The sequence below is a fragment of the Rhodamnia argentea genome, chromosome 4 (genome assembly GCF_020921035.1).
Source record: "Rhodamnia argentea isolate NSW1041297 chromosome 4, ASM2092103v1, whole genome shotgun sequence".
Taxonomy (NCBI): Eukaryota; Viridiplantae; Streptophyta; class Magnoliopsida; order Myrtales; family Myrtaceae; genus Rhodamnia; species Rhodamnia argentea.
Genome location: NC_063153.1, coordinates 5094438 through 5119318, shown reverse-complemented (window position 1 = coordinate 5119318; position 24881 = coordinate 5094438). Strand labels below are relative to the sequence as shown.

The window sequence follows — 24881 nt, the reverse complement described above, 5'->3', positions numbered from 1 at the left end:
AGTGTCACAAATTTGAAAAATTGATCACTTAAGCATGACTGGCAATTTGCCTTGCTGGAAAAATACGGCGTGGATGCCGATCGACATACGTGACACCGCTGGCATTGATGTGGATAATTTTTGTATTTTTATTTGATTTTTTTCAATTCCATGTTGGAATGGAAAATTAAGTGAAAAATCCATGTAGGGAGATTTGTCGAAAATCGCACTCAAATGATGGATTTTACTTCAATGTGCCACTTATGTAAGCAAAAAAAAAAAAAATTATGACACTCAAGTGAGTGTGGTACGAAAGTTATGGCACTCATGTTATTCTTATCCTAATTTCTAAAATATGTTTTTTTAAAAAAAAAATAACTCTTGGTAGTTGGAAAGATTGCATAACAATTCTTCCTTGTTGTCACAATCACATTCGTGCATCGGAGCTTTAGTCAAAGGTTCATGGGGCCTTCACACGGAAAATAAACGCGTATGGGTACGCGTATACATAAAGAACGGGGCCATCTACGGAGTTAGACATGGTTGTCTGATTGTGCGGTAGGATCATCCCTAAAGTCAATGGTCATCCCATTACTGTATAATGCCGTTCAGTTCTGGATCATGTAGTTTGTCATGTCGTTAGAATTGGAAAGCAACCTGCTGTCTTTTTCCGCAGAGACACCATTTTGGGACAGTCATACGGTAGGTTTTGGTATGAATACTAAGAACGGATCCTAACTAGCGAAGTGTCCATTGATGCAATCAAGAGTGACTCTGTTCATCATGGAGAAGTTCATGTTTTTAGCATTTCTCGACCTTCTGTTAGGTTTCCTATTGATGTCTCAGCCCGCCATTTGTTCCAGCAACTTCACTGATCAAGATGCTCTTCTCCACTTCAAATCTGTGATCGAAGTCGACCCGATGAACATGGTCAAAGGTGGCAATTGGACCGCAGAAGCAAACTTCTGCGAATGGATCGGCATCGTCTGCAGCAACCGCAGGCAGAGAGTCGTGGCGTTAGACCTCTCCTACATGGGTCTCCAGGGAAGACTGTCTCCGTACCCGGGCAATCTCTCTTTCCCGGCTTCTCTTGATCTTCGCAACAACAGTTTCTATGGCTCGATTCCGATAGAGATTGGTCATTTACGCCGCCTGAAAGAACTCATACTCCAATCGAACCAGTTTGAAGGAAACATTCCTCCTAACTTAGCCCAGTGCCAAAATCTTGAAGTGATGTCACTCGCGGCGAACCAGCTAACAGGTGGCATACCAAGAGAATTCGGCGCCTTCCCCGTGTTGCAAAACCTGTTTCTCAGCTTCAACGAATTAGGGGGTGAAATTCCGAGCTTCCCGGCCAACATATCCACATTGCAGGTCATTGGTTTGGTCATGAACAATCTTACGGGTTCGATTCCTCCGGCACTTTTCAATAGATCGCTCACGAGTGTCATGTTGACGTATAATGATCTCTCTGGAAGTCTTCCCTCCGATCTTTGCTATCGTTGGCCTAACATTCAGAGGCTTTTGCTGTCCGATAACCAATTCAGTGGCCTGCTACCGCAGACGCTAACCCAATGTAAAGAGCTTCTCGTGCTGTCGTTGTCCTTCAATCGTTTTCGGGGAAGCATTCCTCGAGACATAGACAGCTTGCAAAAGCTGCAGGAGCTGTATCTTGGTACTAACAACTTGACCGGCACAATTCCTCGAACCATCGGTAACATGTTGTTGACGCCTAAATTTTGACTAATCTATTTTTTGCATAAAAATTATAAAAAAATCATCTCATATATTTATTTTTAGCGTACATTGCATTGGCATATAATTGGGCAAGCGGAACACTTAATTTAGCATGCGTCTAGACTAGGCACGGGATGGAAAAATATACCGAGAAGATTTGAAACTTCGGGGACTGTATTGCAAATACTTAAAACTTCGAGGATTGTATTGCAAATACTTGAAACTTCAGGGACTGCATTGCAAATACCAAGAGAAGATGAAGAAGGGAAGATGATGAAGGGAAGATGATGAAGGGAAGGTGATGAAGAGAAGATAAAGAAGAGAAGATAATGAAAGGAAGATGGTGAAGGGAAGATGAAGAAGAGAAGATGAATATGATGAAGGGAAGGTGATGAAGAGAAGATGATGAAGAGAAGATGAAGAAGGGAAGATGATGGAGAAATTTGGCTATAAAAGGGGGGAGAGTTCTTGAGAATGGGGAGAGGGGAGTGAAAGAGAATTGAGAGAGTTTTAGAGTGGAAGAGTATTGAGAGAATTTGTGAGAGAAATTCTTTAGAGAGGAAAAAAGAGAGTTCTTGAGAAAAATCGTAAGAGAAAATTTGAGAGTGAAGAAAAGAGTTTTAGTCGAGCATCATCTTCGACGAGTCCCGGCACGTACTTCGCCTCTCGCCATCCAACAACGCCACTACTTGCCTTTTTTCGACGATAGCCACGTTCTTCCAATTCCGAGATCTTGAAGGAAGCCATAACGTGTACGTGAGTAAGATTTTGTGTAATAGAAGGTAACCCTTTCCATCTCGATCTACAAAAAATGTAATCGTTTGGTGTGAACATTTGTTTGTTTATTTTAGACATGTCACGTGTCCCAAAATTTAGCATTATTACATGTTAATTTATTTTTGTAAATACTCGTGATTGGCTGCGTTTTCTTTCTTTCTAAATCACCCATGGTGTATATCGTACAAAGTTCAATGTTTTACATCCCCATCAAAAAGAAGAAAAAAAACCAAAAAATTGCATCTTTGAATTTCAAGTAAAATCCATCAAAATTGCCAAATCAAATATTTTTCATGAAAATGGTACCGAAAGGGCGTTAGAGTAATCTAGCGTAACCAAATCCCCGAATTCAAAATCTCCGGTTCGCGGAAATAAGATAGTTTTCTCCCGCTATTTTATTTAGGTTTCTAATCAACCTACCGAAAATGATTAGTGGCGACTCCAAATTCAAAATATATTGCATGTTAATCATTTGAACCTTAAGTTGCGATTTGGTATGGACTTGGGAGAGTCCGAGTTAGGTTAGTTAATTAATTAACCTGATAATCCATTAGCCCGAAAATTAACTTGTTTATTTTTTAGGTCGTGACAGCTTGGCGACTCCACTGGGGACTAAAGAGGACTTAGGCCAGAATAATTTCATGAAAAATAAAATCACTTGATCCGGCAATCTTTTTGAATTTTAATCCTTAGGTGTTAAATGGTTTTGCAGGAAAGGGAGTTATAAGGGGAGGAGTCTGTGGCTAACCTCTGTTTTGCAGGCTTGGTGATGAGAATTTTAATTTTTGAACTATCGGAGTGCTGATTGCTTTTAAAATGTCGTGCATGCCTCTATATAATTGCACTACACCACCTTGACTTGTGACCGAACCCGGGTCACCCGATAGTTTCAGGATGGTATTTATGTGGTTCTTTAACCTTGGCGGTAAGGCTTCGCTAAAGGTTATCCCGCTTGGATCCCGAATTCTTCAAAAAATGGCTCAAGAGTTATTCTCATGCACGTAAGGCTATGATGCATGAGAGTTGCTCTTGTCGACCGAACCAAGCCGAGATGATTGGACCCGACTAGTCGTGACTATGTATGCAAGGCAAGCAACTAGTCATGATGAACGTACGCGAGGCTGCGACATGTCGTTCTGTCTTTCATTTCATTTTGCTAAAAGAACTAAAATCTGAATCCACACTTCATGTGCATGTCTTTGTGATTGACATTTTTTTCCTACGAGCGGTAATTTCTTGTCTCTTATGCCCTGTTATCTCATTTTTATTTTGGGCTGGTCCATGGTTTAGGTTGATTTAATTGGCACGTGATCTATATACGAATGGGTCGCAACGATATCCGTTTCGTGCCTACTCCAAAGCTAGAGCTCAAGAAGCTATGGGGTAAGTTGAAACCGGATGGCCAGCAAGTACGTGCTCAAGCGTATCGGGTTCATGTTGCCAATTCTTGAGATTGATGTTCAAAGCGGGATCATGCAAGCACTTGCTCATTTTTGGTGCCCCGAGACGACCACGTTTGTGTTCGGAGGTAAGTTTGAGCTCACACCCACTCCGGAAGAATACAAGATTGCCATCGGAAAATCAATTGAGTTGGATGTGGTTGAACCACCTATTCGGGTAGATCCGGTGGTAGTGCTTGCTGAATTTTTGGGTTCGACTAAAAAAGAAATTGAAAAAGTGCTCAAGGGTAACCTATACGGGCATGCCCATTATCTTTCCTCATTGAATGTTTTGAAAATAACTCCGACCTCATGAGATCTAAGATTTTTATCTTAACCTTTTTTGGACTTATCATTTTTCCATTCCGTCAGAACGCTATAAATCCCGTGATAGCATGGACGGTAAAACAAGTTTGTGGTGGGGTCAATTTTGTAAACACCATCCTTGCTGAAACTTTCATTTCACTAACATGTTTCGCTCATTCCAAAAAAGAAAACAAGAAAGAAAAAGATAAGACTTTTCGAGCCCCAATTGAGCTTTTACAAATCTGGTTTTTCTCACACCTTTCTCAATTCGGGGAAAACATGATCGTATTTGAAATGGGTATGACTAACAACCCTATTTTAAGATTTAAACAAATACAGGATCGAACTAAAAACTTGCACTATACGCAAGTGGGTCCATTTATTCGAGAATCCAAATCCTAAGATTTTCCTTTGGCAAGCTGTATGGTTCCGAGTGGTAGAAGCTCGATTGTGCCATGGCGACCGAAACCCGTGCCTTTGATGGGCATTTATGGAGCAACCAGCTATCGCCTCTTCGGGTTACACGACAATTTCGGGTTCTCGCAGGATATCCCGCCTTCACTTGGGCCCAACGAATTCCAAGTTCAATTTGAGAAGGACGAGAACTACGGAGCGGAACCGAGACGTCATTCGAGGCTTGGCAGGAGTGTTCTAATCGAAGCTGATTTGGCCCATAGAGGAGCTCACCGAAAAAAATGAGGAGTCACTTTGCCACAACTCAGTATATTCGGTTTCATGCCATCCCCGCTGAGATACTCCCGAAGATCCCGATCGTGACAATGCAGCATACCCGTCAAGCTCAACTCAAAGCCAGCGAAGAGAAGGCGATGAAGGCCCAAGAAAAGGCGAGATGCTTTGGCAAAGGAGAATGCACGATTGCGGCGCGCCTTGAAGGCCCATTCGTCTATAGATCACGTGGCCTCTAAAAAAGAAAAACCGTTTGATTTCTTGGTTTGCTTAAATTGAGTCATGTATTTACTTTCATAGGTTGATTGTTTAGGAATCTCATCGTCTTATTTCCAATTTCACACTTTGCTTATGTAGTTTTTACAATTTCATCGCTTGTCCTCAATTCCGATTTGGCTTGTTCCTGTTGTACGATTTTTACTAAATCCTATGATCGAGTTTTGAGTAAGTGCCAAACACGAAAGTTGTAGACCTATGTTTGAACTAATGTCTTACAAAATTTCAGAATTAAATTCATAATTTAATATGGCCCTTCGTTTTTTCAACAACATGCGGTTATAATAGTTTTCTGAACGTGATTTTTTGGAAAGACACATTAAACTGCTTTGATCCGTGCATTTCTAATCCGATTGGCCAACATAAAAGTTGTTCATCATCTTCTCAACTATAAGCTCGTAAAATTTGGACATGTTTTGATCAACGCGCAAATTGATACGGATTTTTTCGTAAAAGCGGACAAACTGAAAATTACATGTTTCAATCCTTTGGTTATAATCACTTTGTTCGTTTGAGTCTAGAAGGATGCCATGGACCGGCTCGATATGCTTGCTCTCTGTACTCATTTTGCGTTTATTACTACGTACAGGTAATTTATCACGGATCCTCCACATATTACTCGATCGATCGCGAGGAAGATGGCCGACATCAACGCCACCGTCGCTGCCCTAGACGAGAAACTTGGCTCCTTGACCGAGCGCTTGAAGGGATGATGTCCCGAAAGATGGAAGAAATGATGGCTGCCTTCGCCGCCAAACTTCAATCATCCACCACCAGCCCACCGCTAACCATTCCCCGCTCCATTTCCTCCTATGGACAACTCCGGTAAAGCCCCGGAAACTGCTCCCTATCAGACAATGCCGCTAGAAGATGTGATCTTCACAAGCGTGAGCGCGAGCACGAGCACGCCGCCCGTAGTCCCAATCCCCCAAGCCAGCCCCGTGGCCCCCGGGTTGAATGGTGATACGGCCAAGCGGTTGGCCCAAATGGAACAGAGGATCCGAGAGGTTGAGGGGACTCACAACATACCCAGATTGACTTGTCTCTGTCTTTTCAAAGGTCACAAGCCGGAGAAGTTCAAGATGCCCGACTTTGAGAAGTATGATGGAACTTCCAACCCGGTTCAGCACGTTCGGATGTACCAGGCAAGAATGAACAAGCATGCGACCAATGGCCCCCTAATGGTCCAGACTTTCCAGGCTAGTTTAAAAGAAGCTGCCATGAGGTGGTATACGGACTACGAGATCTATCGGATGGATGATTGGGAGAAGGCAACTAATGCTTTCATCAAACATTTTAGCTTTAACTTGGACGTACTCACCACCAGAGAAGATCTTGAACAGCTTGAGATGAAGAAAGGAGAAACAATCAAGCAGTATGCCACCAGGTGGAGGAACGTGGCATCTCGACTGAAACCAGGGCCCTCCCGAAAGGGAGCTCATGAAGTTGTTTGTTTCCACTCGCCGCGAATTATGAAAACCCGATTCGGGATCCGTCATTACGTCATTCAGCCATCTCATCGCAATGGCTGAAGAAATTGAAAACGGTATGAAGAAAGGTTGGTACGATGATGTCACCACGATGACTAAGAGGTTTGCGGTAAGGAAAGATAAGGAACCGGCTCCACAGGTTAACATGACCTACAACCGAAAACCCATGACCCGGACGCCGGTTGTGCAGATTCCTAATCGGCAGCGAAGCTAATTTCGGCGTGCAACGACAAAGAGGGAATCAACGGCCCCCTCGGCGGTTTACTCCTCTACCAGGAACCCCGTCACACGTACTCGCGGTTCTACGTAAGAGAGGTTTACTGACTTCGAGCCTCTACGATCCGGTAACACGAGCTCGCCAAGATATGATCCATCAAAGAAATGTGATTACCACTGCGGGGAGCCCGGACATGACACCGACAAATGTTTCGTGTTGAAGCATCGGATTCAAGATCTTCTTGATTCTAAGGCATTCTCGTTTCAAGGCAACAAACCGCCGAATGTCCGAATAATCCTTTGCCGGATCATTCAAGTAAAGTTAATGCTATATTCGGGCCGGGGATTAGACAAGTTGGTGCTGTTAAAGTTGAAGTAGCCGATGTTCTCAATGCTCCGATCGGGGCAGGATATTATGAGGTTGGTGAACCGATATCACTCGATCGCTTGAAGGAAAAGGTCTCCGCTCTCATGAAGAATGGATTCATAGTCCGGGCAAGTCAAACCGGGACAGTGACCACTATATCCCAGATTGTCATTGATCGGGATCGAGAGCTTGCAGCTTTGACCCAACCCGAGACTTTTCAAGAGTCTCGGGTGGAAGATGCTAAAGTGACTAACTTGATCAAGAATGACCCGCAGTTAGCAGACATGCCCGCCTTGGAAGATGTAGTGGATGATGAATTTGGAATAGTCATTGCCTCGCCTCAGCCTTTTCCGTACGCTAATGACAAGGCGGTTCCTTGGTCCTACGATCTTGCCCCGATAACAAGATCGGGACGCGCTTATAGTGATGACCAACCGACTAAACAAGTCACCGAGAAAGATGCTAAGGAATTCTTGGCTGTAATCAAGGCAAGTGAGTACAACGTTGTCGACCCGTTGCGGAAGTCACCGGCTCAGGTATCCCTACTCGAACTTCTACAATCATCCGAGAAGCATCGGGAGTCCTTGATGAAGGTACTCGGCGAAATTCACGTACCCGAGAATGTTGAACAGGACAAACTAGAGAACTTTGTGGGGACGATCCTTCTAAAGGATCAGGTTGCATTCGCCGACGATGAGATTCCTCTTGAAGGGCGAGGTCATAACAAAGCTTTGCACATAACAATCAAACATAAGCAAACTCACGTAGCTCGGGTACTTATTGACAACGGGTCGGCACTAAATATTTGCCCATTAGCCACATTGAATCGTCTTGGAATCGACTCGGCCGGGTTGCGAGACGGCCAAGACTTCCGTCCGCTCATTCGATGGCGTAAAGAAGGATGTCTTTGGGGCGATCAACTTGGAAATTCAGATCGGGCCTTCTTTGTTTGACATTCTCTTCCAGGTATTAGACATTCATTCGGCCTTTAACCTTCTCTTAGGCCGACCTTGGATTCATAATGCCGGAGCTGTCCCATCAAGCCTTCATCGAAAAATTAAGTTCGTGGTCGAACGAGTTGTTGATTGTCCATGCGGAGGAAGATCACCAGATTTTCAATGAGACGGCCATCCCTTACATCGAGCCGACTCATGTTGAAGAAGATTCCTACCACGCTTTTGAGATAGTACACACCATCCATGCATCACCGGAAAGTCCTTTGCCGGTTCCCGAAATATCAGCCACTTCTCTTATGGTAGCTAAGATAATGGTTGGCAATGACTTCAAACCCGGTATGGGTTTAGGTCGACATGGCCAAGGGATTCGCACCCCAATTGAACCCAAAGGCCAATCTCATACAACCGGGTGCGGGATGTCGAGGACGTGGACATAAAAGAGGCGTAATGGGTCGCGGTAAGCGGGCATGCGATCCTTTACCCCCACCTCTATATACCACTTTCCGATCACCGGGAGTGGTTGGAGGTTACGATAATTTGACCCAATTCGAAGAAGACTTGGGGATTGTGTTCCCCGACACACCGAAGGATCGAGATATTCCAGTTGAGCCAATAGGGTCCGAAGAGGATGAAGGGGTCTTCGATATCGCTGGTTGTTTTGACGATGTAACCATTGCTTTGCTATATCCGAAGACGGAGCGCATGAAGAGGAACCTTACCCAAAGACCTAAACCTTCCAAATCATTCGTCAATGCCATATGTGATGATCCACTTGGAGGGTTTAGATTCGTAGTAACATCTTTATGTTTATGCAATCCCCTGCGTGGGACCTTTTCTGTTTCCTTTAGGTTTTGGGACACATTGGGATTTCTATTCCGTGTTGCACTCTTGAATTTTTTCCTAGAAGATGTAATTTCATATCAATAAAATTGCACTATTTTTCGAATCTTGTTGAAGTATCCCAAACCAACCCGATGACGATAACCAACGACCAACAAGTTTGTCATCATGGTAAGAACCGAGGGTTGGGCTTCTTCAAGAATTCATGTCCCACGGTTTTGAAAAAAAATAATAACAAAAAAAATAAATAAAGTTCTTCAAAAAAAAAAAAAAAAAAAAAAAAACACAAATTAAACCTTGTTTGTTTTTTTTGATTTTGTTACTTTATGTTTCAGGGGGATACATGAGGAGGGAAATCTAGTGGATTCGGAAGTATACGACCTAGATGAGTGCAATCCAGATTATGAGGAAATTCGTCGGGATTTCGAACGACATGAGGAGATCAAGCCCTTGACCGGTGAACAAACTGTCTCGGTCAACCTAGGCGATGCGAAAAACCCTAAAGAAGTTAAGATCGGGGCAAACCTTTCCAAAGAGATGACCGATCGCTTGACTAAGCTCCCGAAGGATTACCGGGATATTTTCGCCTGGTCCTATGCAGATATGCCCGGTCTTGATCGTTCCATTGTCGAACATTGTTTGCCGATAGATCCTTCGGCTAAGCCGGTGGTGCAAAAGTCAAGGAGGGCCGGACCAGAATTGGTCCGGAAGATCAAAGAGGAGGTCATGAAGTCGCTTGACGTCGGATTCCTTGAGACTACGTAATATTCGATTGGGTTGCCAATATAGTCCCAATCATGAAGAAGGATGGGCGTATTCGGGTCCGTGTCGATTATCGAGATTTGAATAAGGCCAGTCCCAAAGATGATTTTCCCCTCCCGCATATCGACGTACTTGTTGACAAGATCTTGCAGGGATTTGAATTGTTTTCATTCATGGATGGTTTCTCCGGGTACAATCGGATTCGATGAATGTCAATGACAAGTTGAAAACCACTTTCACCACACCATGGGGAATGTTTCATTACCGGGTGATGCCGTTCGGTCTCGAAAATGCTGGAGCTACTTACCAACGAGCCATGGTTGCCCTTTTCCACGACATGATGCATAATGAGATTGAGGTTTACGTTGATGACATGATAGCAAAAACAAGGCATGGAGAAGATCATGTCGAAACGCTCAAGAAATTGTTCGATAGACTCCGAAAGTACAAGTTACGCCTCAACCCCGCCAAGTGTGTCTTTGGGACCAGCTCGGGCAAGCCGCTCGGATTCGTGGTAAGCAATAAGGGTATTGAAGTCGACCCTTCTAAAGTCAAGGCTATTCGTGAGCTTAAGCCGCCGACGACGGTTAAAGAAGTTCGAAGTCCGATGGGCAGGCTAAACTATATTGCTCGATTCATCTCTCGCTTATCAGAAACCGCTAAGCCATTCCTCAAGCTGCTAAAGAAGAATGCGTTAATCCAATGGGATAGCGAATGTGAAGAAGCTTTTGGGAAACTCAAGCGAAGATCTCATGAGTCCACCCGTGCTTATTCCTCCAACACCGGGGCAACCTTTAATCCTCTACCTCACAATCCTTAGTGAGTCTTTGGGTGCTATGTTAGCACAAGAGAGGCAGGAGGATGGAAAAGAACGAGCCATTTATTATCCGAGCAAGAAATTCACCGCTTCGAAAATGAAGTACACCAGGCGAGAGAAAACATGTGCGGCGTTAATCCTGGGTACGCACGTGCTTCGGCAATATACCTTGCATTACCAGGTACTTTTAGTGACAGAGTGCGATCCTATCAAATACTTGCTTAATCAACCCGCCTTGATTGGTAGACTTGCCAAATGGCAGATCCTCATCTCCGAATTTGATGTTCAATATTTGTCCCAAAAGTCAATCAAGGGACGGGCTATAGCGGATGTCCTAGCTGAAAATCCGGGCGAGATGATGATGCCTATTATTCCGAGGATCGGATCATGTCGGTGGAAGATTACATCCGGACTATGTATTTTGACGGAGCTGTCAATTTATCGGGATCGAGCACGGGCGCGGTTACGATATCTCCAAGTGGTCGGCATTATCCCGTGGCCGCAAAATTGGTATTCCCTTGCACAAATAATATAGCGGAATATGAGGCATGCATCCTCGGTCTGCAGGCTGCGATTGAAATGGGGATAGCCCGACTCAAGGTGTTCGGAGATTCCGCTCCGATTATCCTTCGATCGTTGGAAAGTGGAAGACGAGAGATGCTAAATTGCTACCCTACCATGAGTATCTCGGATAAACCGGGTGGAGGAATTTGAGGATATCTCATTTGAGTATCTGTCCGGGACTCATAATCGATTCGGATGCATTGGCTACCTTGTCTTCAATGTTACAAATCACCAATGGACTTGAGGTTGACCCACTGAAAATCGAGGTATTAAAAAAGCCGGCATATTGTATGGCCGTGATCGATGAACCCGATAGTAAGCCGTGGTACCATGACATCAAAACTTATATTCGAAGCGACGAGTTCCTCGAAGAAAGTACCGTATCCGACCAAAAGTACATAAGGAAGATGGCTTCAAGTTCTTCTTAAATGGAGAAAATTTATACAAGCGATCATTCGATTCCGTCCCGCTAAGATGCGTTGATTCAACCGAAGCGGTTCGTCTGATGATGGAAGTGCATGAAGGGATCTGTGGTCCACACATGAATGGCCACATGTTAGCTAAGAAGGTTATGAGGATGGGTTATTATTGGCTCACGCTCGAAAGAGATTGTATTCAGCATGTCCGGAGTTGTCACAAATGTCGATTCATGGTGACAAGATTAATGTCCCTCCGAATGAGTTGCATCGATTATCCGAACCATGGCCGTTTTCTATGTGGGGCATTGATGTTATTGGCCCTATCAATCCTAAAGCATCCAATGGGCATCGATTCATCTTGGTAGCAATTGACTATTTCTCTAAATGGATCGAAGCCGCATCCTATTTAGCGGTCACAAGCACGAAATATCGTGAAATTTATCCGTCGAGATATCATCGCTCGATATGGTTCACCCGAAGCCATAATCACCGACAATGGCTCAAACTTGAACGACAAGTTAATGGACGAATTGTTCAAGGAATTCAAGATCAAGCATCCGAACTCTTCCCCATATCGTCCTCGATGAATGGAGCAAGAGAAGCCGCCAATAAGAATATTAAGAAAATCTTAGCGAAGACGGCTGAAAATTATCGCGATTGGCATGAAAGGTTGCCATTTGCACTTATGGCGTATCGGACCTCGATCCGGGACATCTACGGGGGCAACCCCGTATTCTCTTGTATATGGAATGGAGGTTGTTCTACCAATTGAAGTGGAAATTCCTTCGTTACGTATATTGTCTCAAGCTAAGTTGATCGAAGCCGAATGGATCCAACAGAGGACGGCCCAATTGAATCTAATCGACGAAAAGAGACTTAAGGCTGTATGTCATGGCCGGTGTTATCGACGAGAGGGTTGCTAAATCATTCAACAAAAAAGTTCGGCCTCGATATTTTCGGATCAATGACCTGGTCTTGCGAAAATTGTTGCCAATAGTCCCACTCCCGGAAGGGAAGTTTGCTCCAAACTATGGTGGTCCATATATAGTAAAGAAGGTGCTCCCTGGTGGTGCTTTGATTCCGGCCGAGATGGATGGTCGTGTATTTACCAACCCGAGTGAATTCGACTACGTAAAGAAATATTATACTTGATTTACTCGATGCTTTCATAATCGAGTTATAATATTTATACGCATTCACAAGTTGTTCACATTTGGGCATTCGTTTGTTTCATCGCTACCAATTTTTGCTGAGAGATCGTTTCGAATGGGGGGGTCTCTCCGGCCCAATTGAATCAGCCATCGTTAGCGTGAGATTTACATATTCACGTAGTAAAAGGGGTTATTTTGCGAAAAAATATGATGACCAAGATGAAATCGCTAAAAACTTGCATTCGTTTCATCCATCGAAAGCCTTACAAATAGATCATCGGGGTGGGAACGTAAAGCCAAACCGAGCCCTAATGAGCATCACAAAGGAGCTTAACCGGTCCTCCATACAATTGATGCTCCGCCTACACCGATCGCTTCGAGAATCAAGATCCGCCAGCTTAAAGAGGAGGAGCTCACATTTCTCTTTAAGCTCGGCTACCTTGTCCTCGTGATACTCGACAGCAGATTCCAAGTCATGGATCAGCATTCTCCCGCGGGCTATATCCAGGGTCAGATCGTCCATCCTTTCTTCCAGCCATGTGCATTGGAATTTCAAAACAATATTGAGCGGATCACGCTCAAAGATGGTCCGAGACATGGCCAAACGTTCCACCAAGTTTCTCCTCTCACGAACCAGCAAGGAGACTTGATCATTACCGTAGTCAAGGGCCTTCTTATAATTGTCGGCTACAAGATCGGCCAACACCAAGTTATCTGTCCGATCCTCGATAGCGTGCCCTCACAAGATAGGCCAAAGTAACATCTTGATGAGCGTGATTGTAAGCCTCCGGGAAGTTAGTGAAGAGGGTAGGGAAGATCCTATATTCCTCTTCTAACTTGGTACCTTGAATAGAAGTAATGTCCATATCTCTAAACATAAGACGAATTTCGGTTTCGACCTCCGGATGGTTGGCTATATAAGAGTAGCCCTGGCCTAGGAGATTATAAAGTTTCTCCCATTTGGCCGAAACCTCAGCCGAGAAGACGTGTGCGGGGAGGGAGGCCATTGTTGTTGAAGCAACCGAAAAAGAATGGATGCGAAAGAGTGCTTAGAAGGTTGGAGATGAAGATATGAAAGCGATAATCGTCTCGGCGTTAAATCCTAATTTAAAGGGCAGGAAAAGTCATAGCAATAATTATTGTGGGGGCCGAGTTAATTATCCGGGTGAAACTACGGACGTTTCGTCCGTGAATCACGGATCTACCATCTCGAGGCTCACGAATTCGAAAAAGTTGCGAAACGACTTAAAGGTTCCACCATATTAAAAGAGGGACAAGCATACTGCAGAAAAGATTTGAGGGTCCCACCATGTTAGAAGGAAATGAAGAAGACAGAGCGGGAAACACGAAATCTTGGGAGAAGACTCGGCTTAGTGGTTTTCATCCACGTTAAAAGGGAGGCTACGGAACATGCATGTTTACTCGAAGAATTTGAAGAGAGTAAGCATACAACTGGAGAGTAGAGTGAACAAAAGGCGGTAAGAAGTATTTCAATCCAACATGTTTGGAGGCTACCAAAGCACTTACTTGGAGGCAACCAACCTAGACATCCCCGAGAATGAACTGCTGAATTTCGAGGCCGGATCCAGCCGCAAAAGCCGTAAAACCCAACTCCTTGGCGGTGAAGTTCAAGATCTCGATAACAAGCACCAACAATAGCAGCAGGCAGCAGCCGTAGTCAACCCCGAAAAAGAAAACATCAAATCAAAGAGCTCGAAGCTGCCTTTAAGGAGTGCCCTTACGTGAACGGGAAACGAAAAAATGAGTTGAGCCGGAAGCTAGGAATGGAGCCCTTGAAGGTCGGGTTTTGGTTTCAAAACAAGCGGGCCCGAGTGAAGGTTCGAAGTGAAAGTCATGAACTTGCGTCTCTAAAGGAAGAAAATGAAGAGCTTCGAGCAGAGATCAAGAGGTATAGGGAAGCTCTTAACATCGCTATTTGCCATGTCTCGCAAGCACCCCATCACCTTTGGTGGCATGTTCCTTGATGAGCCACGTCCGAGCATTGAAAATGCTCATTTATCGATTCATCCTCCCGAGCAAGTTCTCGCACAATCGGATTTCGTTGGGGATACATCCCGAAAAGTCGGCCTTGCGAAGGCGTAACCGATGCCCTTCGAGGGAAGTGACATGCATCACTACAATTGGAGTTTCCACGATGTCACGCCGGCCAATTCAACACCGATGAAACTCCGAATCACGTAGCCTACATGAAGCTTGAGTTTTTATTATGGGCTTTCAAAATATCACTCTTTTGAGCATTACTAGCTAGCCCTTATGAATTCTCAAGAGAAGTAGAGACATGCGCGAATGAATGTACTGTTTGTTACAAAGTCCCCATGTGAGACATTCCTTTTACGCCTAGAGTTAATCAATGGGCAAAGAACAATACTATCCGCAAATATCTTCATGCTTAAATGCGTGAATTCTTTGTCAGATTTGATCGAACGCCGAAAGGAAAAGCATTAAAAGCCTTCACATAGATAGATGCAAAAAGATTTGAGAAAAAAATAGCTGCCTCGTTATTAGAGAAAGCAAAAAGATTCGAGGAAATAACCGCCTCGGGAGGAAGTGAAAAGATTTGAGGAGGGAAATAACTGCCTCGTTCGTAGGGGGAACCGAAAAGATCCGAGGAAGGAAATAACCGCCTCGTTCATAGAGAAAGCGAAAAGATTTGAGGGCTCCTACATATCAGAAAAGGAAAAAGATGACAGATTGAGTGAGAGGCAAGAGTTATTACGAAATGGATCCAAGGCACTAAGACCGGAAAGGAGAGAAAAAGTTGTCCTCTTTCGTAGAAAAAACGAGAACCTATATGCGAGACTAACGGATCAGAAAAAGTTTATAAATGACCACCAAAACTCGTCACGAAAGACCACCATCACTTTTGTGATTTTCGGACAGATTGTTTTGCAAGTCCGAGAACATCTAAAGCTCGGTCTACGGTCGAAACAGCCATTTTTGATCTACATATGGAAGGTTTTAAAAGAAAAACACGTTCATTCCAAGGCGGAAGTATGGGAACCTTCCTATCCCGAAGATCTCGCGAGTCATGGTCATTGATGGCAACCCCGTTTCCCTCTCAATCCTCGTTGCTATCTTTGAGAAGTTGCATGTACGGGGTTTTTGCTAATGCGAAAGCAACGGATGCCTTACAAGTACCGAGGCGGTACAAATATGATTTTGACATCGTCGTCACACGCCGTCGTAGGGATCGACATGGACGGTTTCGATCTCTTAAAGATCATTGATTCTCGAGTTGGACATACGGAGTTATCGTAGTATCAGCAAGTAATGATCAGCGAGTTCATAACGAGGGCCATATCGCATGGTGCTCGAGACGTCCCGCGAAGCCGGTCTGCGTTCAAGTGCTCCAAAACATTTGGCAGCATGCTGTAAGGAAGCAATTACTTGTACAAAAAAACCACGACCAAGGCGACGACGACGATTTTGTCCAAAAGAAAAGGCCCCTTTGGTCCGCCAAGCTTCATTCTATATTCATTGAGGCGGTTCGACAGCTAGGAATCAATTCAAGACGACCACTCGGCTGTACATAAAATGATGAATATAGGCGGACTCACCATGCAAAGTGTCACAAATCACCTTCAAAGGGTTAGAGATAAGGCGAGGAAGCACGATGCAGCTTGGGACCAAGGCGACCGGACCGGAGTTGGCTGGAAGATCAATTCCGGGAAAATCTACAGAGCAAAAGGTACCCGGCCACTTCCCAATCAAGAATACGAGTCATACCAACCTTCCGCTGGTGGTTCTAGTAGCGACCGGTTGATCATCCCTACAAGTTCCCGAGCAACGACGGAGGCTCAAGCTTAAGGAGTCGAGCGCTCACAAATGCGTCACCGGTGTTAGCAAGTAACAATGCCCAATTCGAGTATCAATTGCTCGAAAAATCAGAAGATTACTTTGATGATGAGCTTGCTACCTTGATGAGCCCGTTTGGAAATGAAGGACCTCCGAGCCGTGATCCGAAGCAAGTTATTATGGGTCTTCAAACAACGATTGTTGGTGTTTAGTCCAAGACAGAATCGGTTGATCGTTGAAGTGGCCAAGAAGAGAGGTGGAACCAATCTCGCATGAATACTCCTTTAATTCCATGTATAGTTCCCCTACGTGGGATATTTTTTACTTTCTAACCTGTCTAGAATTTGCCTAGAGTTAAAGGACGAATTTTCTCCTCTCTTGTCAAATGCGTAAGTTCCTTACTAAGCTAGGCCTATAGCAAATCAATTTGTGGACGACGCCCGAACGCCCGTAAAGAGAAATTCCGAATAGCCTTACTTGGGAGAATACGAGTAAAAGGCCAAGCGGGCTCAAAGATGGGTAACTCCGTATCGTCCCAATTGGCTCTTAGTCATTTCAAACTCTAAATTATGCTTATTTTATTCTCGACGGGGGATTGCCAACCTGTTTTGAGAACAATATAGCAAAAAACGAACCAACCATGGACGCCAACATCACCACGGCCTAGTGGTTGGGGGAATGACAATGGTCCGAGGCATCCCGGGTTCGATCCCGGGATTTGGCATCAATGTACAAAGATTAATAAAAACTTTTTTGCTTCGCGATTCGGTGCCGATTGAAACTCAGCCAAGATGGTTACGTAACCCGGAGAGATAACATCCCCGACACACGATCGATCCGGATGAATTGATCTCTTCAATTCAAAGTTTGCAAGGAATACGTACAAGGGTAAAGCGGTATCGTTTCAACTCGTTTAGAACGTGAGAACGTACATTGACGCTTTCCCTTTTGATTTTTACGAGGGTCACTGCCTTTCCGGATAGGGAAGTATCTCTTCTCCCGAAAAATTAATGAAATGAGAAATTCCTGGAGCCTTTGACAATCTCATGTCTCAAACTAGATAATGAAGTTTTGCAACTCATTTGCATGAGCAGGGGCAACTCACAATTCAGGCCCTTAAGAATTTTCTTACGTGCTTGCACCAAGATAAAAAGTTGCTACATTTTATATGCTCGAAAACACTCATACATTGCATAGTTTGTGCATGACTGTTCCTCGTATTTAATTTACCAACTCGAATAAGGAACATGAACTACATAAGATACATCAAATGTATGGAATGGGGCATGACAGGATGATGAAAGGCAATCATTTCCCAAACACGTCCAATTTTTTCGGGAGAGATGAACGGTGGCAAAATTCCGCATTCCCCGAGGTAAAGAGTTTTCTCGCGAAAGGTACGATAACCGAAGTGACGGAGGCGTTCATTTCTCTATCTAAACACTACAGGTGATCCATTGATTACCCCTTTTGAGCGATGGTTTCATTTCTTTACCCCTGTCAAGAACCACTCCACATCGGGGTCCGGACGGGTTAATTCTAGCAAAGAACACGAGGTAAATGGTTAGAAATTTTCTTGCTCGGACTAACATTAATCTTCGGGTGTTTCTTTGCATTTATACTCGAATTTTAATTCAAGTGCCTTAGGATGATGAAGAGCATTCACTTCTCTATCTATACACTTCATTCTTTGCATAGCCCACTTGAACCTGCAAATTCATTTCTTAAACCCCCGTTGGTGATCATTTGCTCATTCCAAAGACGAAGATAGCATTTTCCCAAGGATTAGAATCGGAGATGGTCGGGTCAACAGAGAATTCCCGAATGGACTCATTTCTTGTATGCTAGATTTTTTATGTTTACATAATTTTTCTTTGTAAATGTTTATGTTTGTTGTAATTCCCGGTTAAAAATCATTGGATTGTAAAAAAAAAAAAAAAAAAAAAAAAAAAAAAAAAAAAAAAAAGGGGCAAACTCAACTTAAAGGAGAAGGGCCCGCTCTCGAAAAAAAAAAAAAAAAAAAAAGCAAAATAAAGAGATGTCGAAGAGCTCTCAAAGAAAAAGGAAAAGAAATCTCTTCTCGAAAAAAAAGGAAGAAAAAAAAAGAAAAATGAGAGTCGGGAGTAAGAAAAGCAAAGGCTGATCTCATATGAAAATTTCGAGCATAGGAAAAGCAAAGTCCCTACCAAAAGTAAGGCCAATGCACATTCATTTGTAAAGTACTTCTGAATTTTGAATGTACATTTTTGCATGTTAAGTTGTAAATTCCATGTATATGTTTGCATTGTGTCTCTTGCAAATCCTTGACAGACACTTGTTGTGAAGAAGACTCCCCAAGAAATCGGTTTGTAAAGTGCAATTTTCAATAGAAAATTACCATCCCTCATTCAATGATGGAATTCTTTCTGAAGACATTTCCAGAAGACCATGATCGGTGACTAGTCGGCGACGATCACCAACGTCAAGCCCCTTCTCATTTAATTTACGAGCCAAAATGAGCCTTTTCGTTCCTCGGTCCCCAATCCTAGCCTACGTTATAACCATCCAAAGTCTCTTCCGATTAGGGCACTTGAGTTAACGTAGAGTTAAATGATTTTAAAGCATCACTCGAAGAAGTTCGAGCAAGATTATTTCTCTCTCATTTTTGCGGGATTCTTGACTTGTAAATCCGGAGCAAATGATGAAGAAATTCATTTCAAAGACCCTTTGACTCAACTAGAGTCCCCTTTGTAAACCTTTGACCTAGCCCTCATTACGGTCCTAATCAAGACCTCCAGATCGGCTCGGTCGTATCAATTGCGAGTTTACTTGGATCCTTATCGAATGCGATGATGGAAAGATTGAGTGATTTCTCTTGAATCCTGCAGAGACAGGATAAATAGCTTTTCTCGAGAGTGAGAGAAAGCCCTTTCGGATCGAAGTCCCCCCATTCAGCTCACATTCGAGGTATTCGTCATGTGAGAACCTCCCTGGACAAAATTGGTAATGCAAACTTGACAGAATGGTTATGCATGAACCATAGTATGAGTGATTGCATTATACTCATTGTTGAATATGTTTGTGTGTGTTACCTCCGACATTCCATGATACGTAATACATTCCCGATGTTCGAGTTCCCTCCCAAGGTCTCGAAATTCATCCAAGGATTATTGAATGAGCAAGTTTTGCTGGCAAATGCCTACCAGGTACGATACTGACAATCTGTTTCGTTCCTTGATTAATCGTTTGGAGAACCCGGGTAAGTTTTCGAACCCCTTTTCAAATTAACAACTCTTCGATGATAGTTGTTATGATTCAATTCGGGCAATATGCCCCTTTTGTACTTATCGATTCCATTCAATGGTGCTCCTATCAAACATTGTTCAATTCAGGCAGTATGCCTCTTCCGTCGAGTCGTGAAGACATATGCATTGGCGATCTTGACATCTTATCAAATCATAACGACGTAGCTCTTATGATTTCGGTCTCGAATCACGAAGACGTATGCACCGGTGATCTTGACCTTTAGTCGGCTCATAATGACATAGCTCTTATGATTTTCGGCTCCTTTATCAAATCATGAAGACGTAAGCACCCATGGTTTTGATCCAAACCAAATCATAATGACGTAGCTCTTATGATTTTGATTCCCTTTTGTCGAATCGTGAAGACATATGCACCGGCGATTTCGACATTTAATCAACTCACAACGACGTAGCTCTTGTGAACTTGATTTCACTTCTTTCGACTCACAACGACGTAGCTCTTGTGATCTCAAACGACACACATATCTTGCGATGTCTTGCATTAGGGAGAAGTCTCCGATAACGGATAAGGCACCGATACCTTAAAATCCTTGCATCTGCAAAAAGAAGCTTGGAAATTAAGAGAACCATTAGCTTACGAGAAATTTGGTAAAACAGGTATTCTTGTATGCGATCCATGTGCGGAGTTTCTCTAACATGAAAAATGAGAAGTTTTGACACATGTTATTTACGGTCTTGCATATCATGCATCACTTCATTACATAAAAAATGGGATTAAAACTCCCGCCAAAAAGTTCATCCATAATTTGCACCGTCAAAATTTAGGATTCAATTTTGTCTTTGAGCGGAACCTCTACGAGCCTCCACTCAAAGAGGGGCAGCTGTTGACGCCTAAATTTTGACTAATCTATTTTTTGCATAAAAATTATAAAAAAATCATCTCATATATTTATTTTTAGCGTACATTGCATTGGCATATAATTGGGCAAGCGGAACACTTAATTTAGCATGCGTCTAGACTAGGCACGGGATGGAAAAATATACCGAGAAGATTTGAAACTTCAGGGACTGTATTGCAAATACTTGAAACTTCAGGGACTGCATTGCAAATACCAAGAGAAGATGAAGAAGGGAAGATGATGAAGGGAAGATGATGAAGGGAAGGTGATGAAGAGAAGATAAAGAAGAGAAGATAATGAAAGGAAGATGGTGAAGGGAAGATGAAGAAGAGAAGATGAATATGATGAAGGGAAGGTGATGAAGAGAAGATGATGAAGAGAAGATGAAGAAGGGAAGATGATGGAGAAATTTGGCTATAAAAGGGGGAGAGTTCTTGAGAATGGGGAGAGGGGAGTGAAAGAGAATTGAGAGAGTTTTAGAGTGGAAGAGTATTGAGAGAATTTGTGAGAGAAATTCTTTAGAGAGGAAAAAAGAGAGTTCTTGAGAAAAATCGTAAGAGAAAATTTGAGAGTGAAGAAAAGAGTTTTAGTCGAGCATCATCTTCGACGAGTCCCGGCACGTACTTCGCCTCTCGCCATCCAACAACGCCACTACTTGCCTTTTTTCGACGATAGCCACGTTCTTCCAATTCCGAGATCTTGAAGGAAGCCATAACGTGTACGTGAGTAAGATTTTGTGTAATAGAAGGTAACCCTTTCCATCTCGATCTACAAAAAATGTAATCGTTTGGTGTGAACATTTGTTTGTTTATTTTAGACATGTCACGTGTCCCAAAATTTAGCATTATTACATGTTAATTTATTTTTGTAAATACTCGTGATTGGCTGCGTTTTCTTTCTTTCTAAATCACCCATGGTGTATATCGTACAAAGTTCAATGTTTTACATCCCCATCAAAAAGAAGAAAAAAAACCAAAAAAATTGCATCTTTGAATTTCAAGTAAAATCCATCAAAATTGCCAAATCAAATATTTTTCATGAAAATGGTACCGAAAGGGCGTTAGAGTAATCTAGCGTAACCAAATCCCCGAATTCAAAATCTACGGTTCGCGGAAATAAGATAGTTTTCTCCCGCTATTTTATTTAGGTTTCTAATCAACCTACCGAAAATGATTAGTGGCGACTCCAAATTCAAAATATATTGCATGTTAATCATTTGAACCTTAAGTTGCGATTTGGTATGGACTTGGGAGAGTCCGAGTTAGGTTAGTTAATTAATTAACCTGATAATCCATTAGCCCGAAAATTAACTTGTTTATTTTTTAGGTCGTGACACATGTCGAGCTTGCACATGCTGTACACAGAATTTAACAGCATCGGAGGTAACATTCCAAGTGAGATTGGCAAGTTGGTCAATCTGAATTCAATGAGCCTTGAGGATAATCTGCTAACGGGTGAAATACCTCAAGAGGTTTTTAACATTTCTTCGCTACAACTGCTTTCTTTGATGGACAATTCCCTCTCCGGAAGCCTTCCCTCAAGTAGCGAACTAAGCCTTCCGAATTTGGAAAAACTCTATCTGGCAAACAATGACTTTAGCGGCAACATCCCGCAGTATTTCTCAAATTTTTCAAACCTAATCCCCGGGATCAATCAACTCAGCGGACCGATACCCACGAATCTGGGCAACTTGAAGAGCCTCAGATACTTCGCGGTTCAGTCAAATCAGCTAACAGGTGAGACTTATGGTTCAGAGCTCAGTTTTCTCTCTGCTTTATCTAATTGCCAATCACTGCAAACCTTGGTTCTGGAAGAAAACCCGCTTGGCGGCTCCATACCAGAATCTATCAAAAACTTCTCGAGTTCCCTACAAATTCTATTCGCTCCCAATTGTCAAATAAGAGGTCACATTCCCACCCAAATGGGTTTCTTGAAGAACTTGACTTTCCTACAGTTGAGTGATAATGATCTGGACGGCAACATCCCATCATCAATCGGAGGACTAGAAAGCCTGCAAAGGCTGCATCTTGATAACAACCATCTCGAAGGACCGATCCCCGACGAGATATGCAACTTGACAAATTTAGGAGAGTTGCTGCTCCGGCAAAATAGGATATCGGGATCGATCCCGAATTGCATTGGAAACCTGAGCAGCCTTCAAAAGTTTCTTGTAAGTTCGAATAACATGACATCAGTTATACCGGTAAGTCTGTGGAGCCTTCAACAACTAATCTTCCTCAATCTGTCACTCAATTCTTTCAATGGAGGACTACCACTTGACATGGGGAAAATGACAGATATACAAAGCATCGATCTTTCTTGGAACCGACTTACCGGTGCCATTCCGAGTTCCATCCAGGAGTTGAAGAGCCTTTCTTCTCTCAACTTTTCGAGGAACCTGTTTCAAGGATCCATACCGCAATCGATTGGCGACCTCAAAGGATTGGATTTCCTCGATCTCTCCTACAATGAGTTATCAGACGCCATACCGGAGTCCTTGGAAGGACTTACATATCTGCAACATTTGAACTTGTCCTTTAATAAGCTATCAGGAAAGATTCCTAATGGAGGGCCCTTTGGAAATTTTTCGGCTCTCTCTTTCATTGGAAATGAAGCACTTTGTGGAAATGCAACCTTTCAAGTCCCACCTTGTCACGTAAACGGAAAGAAATCATCAAGGGATAAGCGGCTCCGGTTACTATACATTATGTTGCCAATAGTATCAGCTATTCTTTTAGTCTCTATCATTTGCTTTTTTAGAAAGCGTCGGAACACTAGTAAAAAACCTGCAGTTTCGGTGGAGAACCCGCCTGGAATTGACCACCCGATGATATCATATCAGGAGCTTTGCTCGGGTACTAACAACTTCAGCGAAAGCAATTTGCTCGGAGTAGGAAGCTTTAGCTCTGTATACAAAGGGACTCTAGCCAACGGGGCAGACGTTGCGGTCAAAGTACTGAATCTCCATATTGAAGGCGCCCTGAAAAGTTTCGACGCAGAATGCGGGGTTTTCCGCAAGATCCGACACCGGAATCTAGTCAAGGTGATCACCACCTGCACAAACGCCGATATGAGGGCGCTGGTGCTGCAATATGTGCCCAATGGGAGCTTGGAGAAGTGGCTTTATTCCAACAACTACAACTTGGGTCTCCATCAGCGAGTGAAGATAATGGTCGACGTCGCTGCGGCGCTTGATTATCTCCACCATGGCCAACCGGAACCGGTTGTGCACTGCGATCTGAAGCCTAGCAATGTTCTTCTAAATGAGGACCTGATCGCACAAGTTTGCGACTTTGGGATAGCGAAGATTTTGGCAGAGAACAAGCTGGAAACACAAACCCGAACTCTCGGCACGATTGGTTACATCGCTCCAGGTACATTCGTCGAATTTTGACTAATCCAGGCCTTTGATTACCGATATAATGGTACAATTTAATTGAGATATATTAACATTTGTTTGCCTCTCGATCTTCTTACTTATGTCCCAAAAAAGAAAAAGATCAATCCTTGATGTTCTTTTTTTGCAATCTATGACCCTTTCAGAGTACGGTTTGGAAGGAAAAGTCTCGACAAAAGGAGATGTTTACAGCTTCGGCATATTGTTGTTGGAGGTGATTACTGGGAAGAAGCCAACCGATGAAATATTCGATGCGGCTATGAGGTTGAGGCAATGGGTAGGTGCAGCAATTCCAGACCGAGTGCTTGACATCGTGGATAGCAACCTCCTTAGCACGAACCATGCGGATCCGACGCCTTCGAAACTCGAGAGCATAGTCTTATCGATTCTAGAGTTGGGGCTAGAATGTTCAAGGGACTTGCCTGGGGAAAGAATGGACATGGAAACTGTCACGGTTAAGCTCAACAAGATCAAGTTGTCACTTGACTAGAAAATAAGGTAAGGACCAGTTCATAAAATTCGACCATAGCATCAGCTTTGTCCATACACCGTAATTTCGTTTCAATGGCTTTGTGTCACAGACGTCTGTAAAATCTTCTTTTGAGCTTTCTAAATAAGAGGAAAACGGTTGAAGAATCAGCGACTTCTTCTAGCAATGAAATTTCATCCGACTTTGGAAGGTATAATACCTGCTCTTTTTGTGATTCTTGATGTGCTTTTCAATCTCTTCAGGTTTCCGAA

General features: G+C 43.2%; 1 protein-coding gene across 1 annotated transcript; it reads left to right on the top strand.

The window, feature by feature from the left end:
* Positions 1 to 762: 762 nt before the first annotated feature.
* On the top strand, positions 763 to 24769 carry LOC115750785 (probable LRR receptor-like serine/threonine-protein kinase At3g47570). Its single transcript, XM_030688340.2, has 3 exons — positions 763 to 1700; positions 22082 to 24117; positions 24287 to 24769. Exons 1-3 carry the CDS (start codon positions 763 to 765, stop codon positions 24628 to 24630), a joined length of 3318 nt encoding a protein of 1105 aa, XP_030544200.2. The 3' UTR covers positions 24631 to 24769.
* The last annotated feature ends 112 nt before the right edge of the window (positions 24770 to 24881 follow it).

Excerpts from the sequence above, each read along its gene's own strand:
- LOC115750785 (XM_030688340.2), top strand. The coding sequence starts at position 763 with ATGGAGAAGTTCATGTTTTTAGCATTTCTCGACCTTCTGTTAGGTTTC. Across the intron at positions 1,701-22,081 it reads CCTCGAACCATCGGTAACAT|GTCGAGCTTGCACATGCTGT; the intron begins GTTGTTGACGCC and ends GTCGTGACACAT. Across the intron at positions 24,118-24,286 it reads GATTGGTTACATCGCTCCAG|AGTACGGTTTGGAAGGAAAA; the intron begins GTACATTCGTCG and ends TGACCCTTTCAG.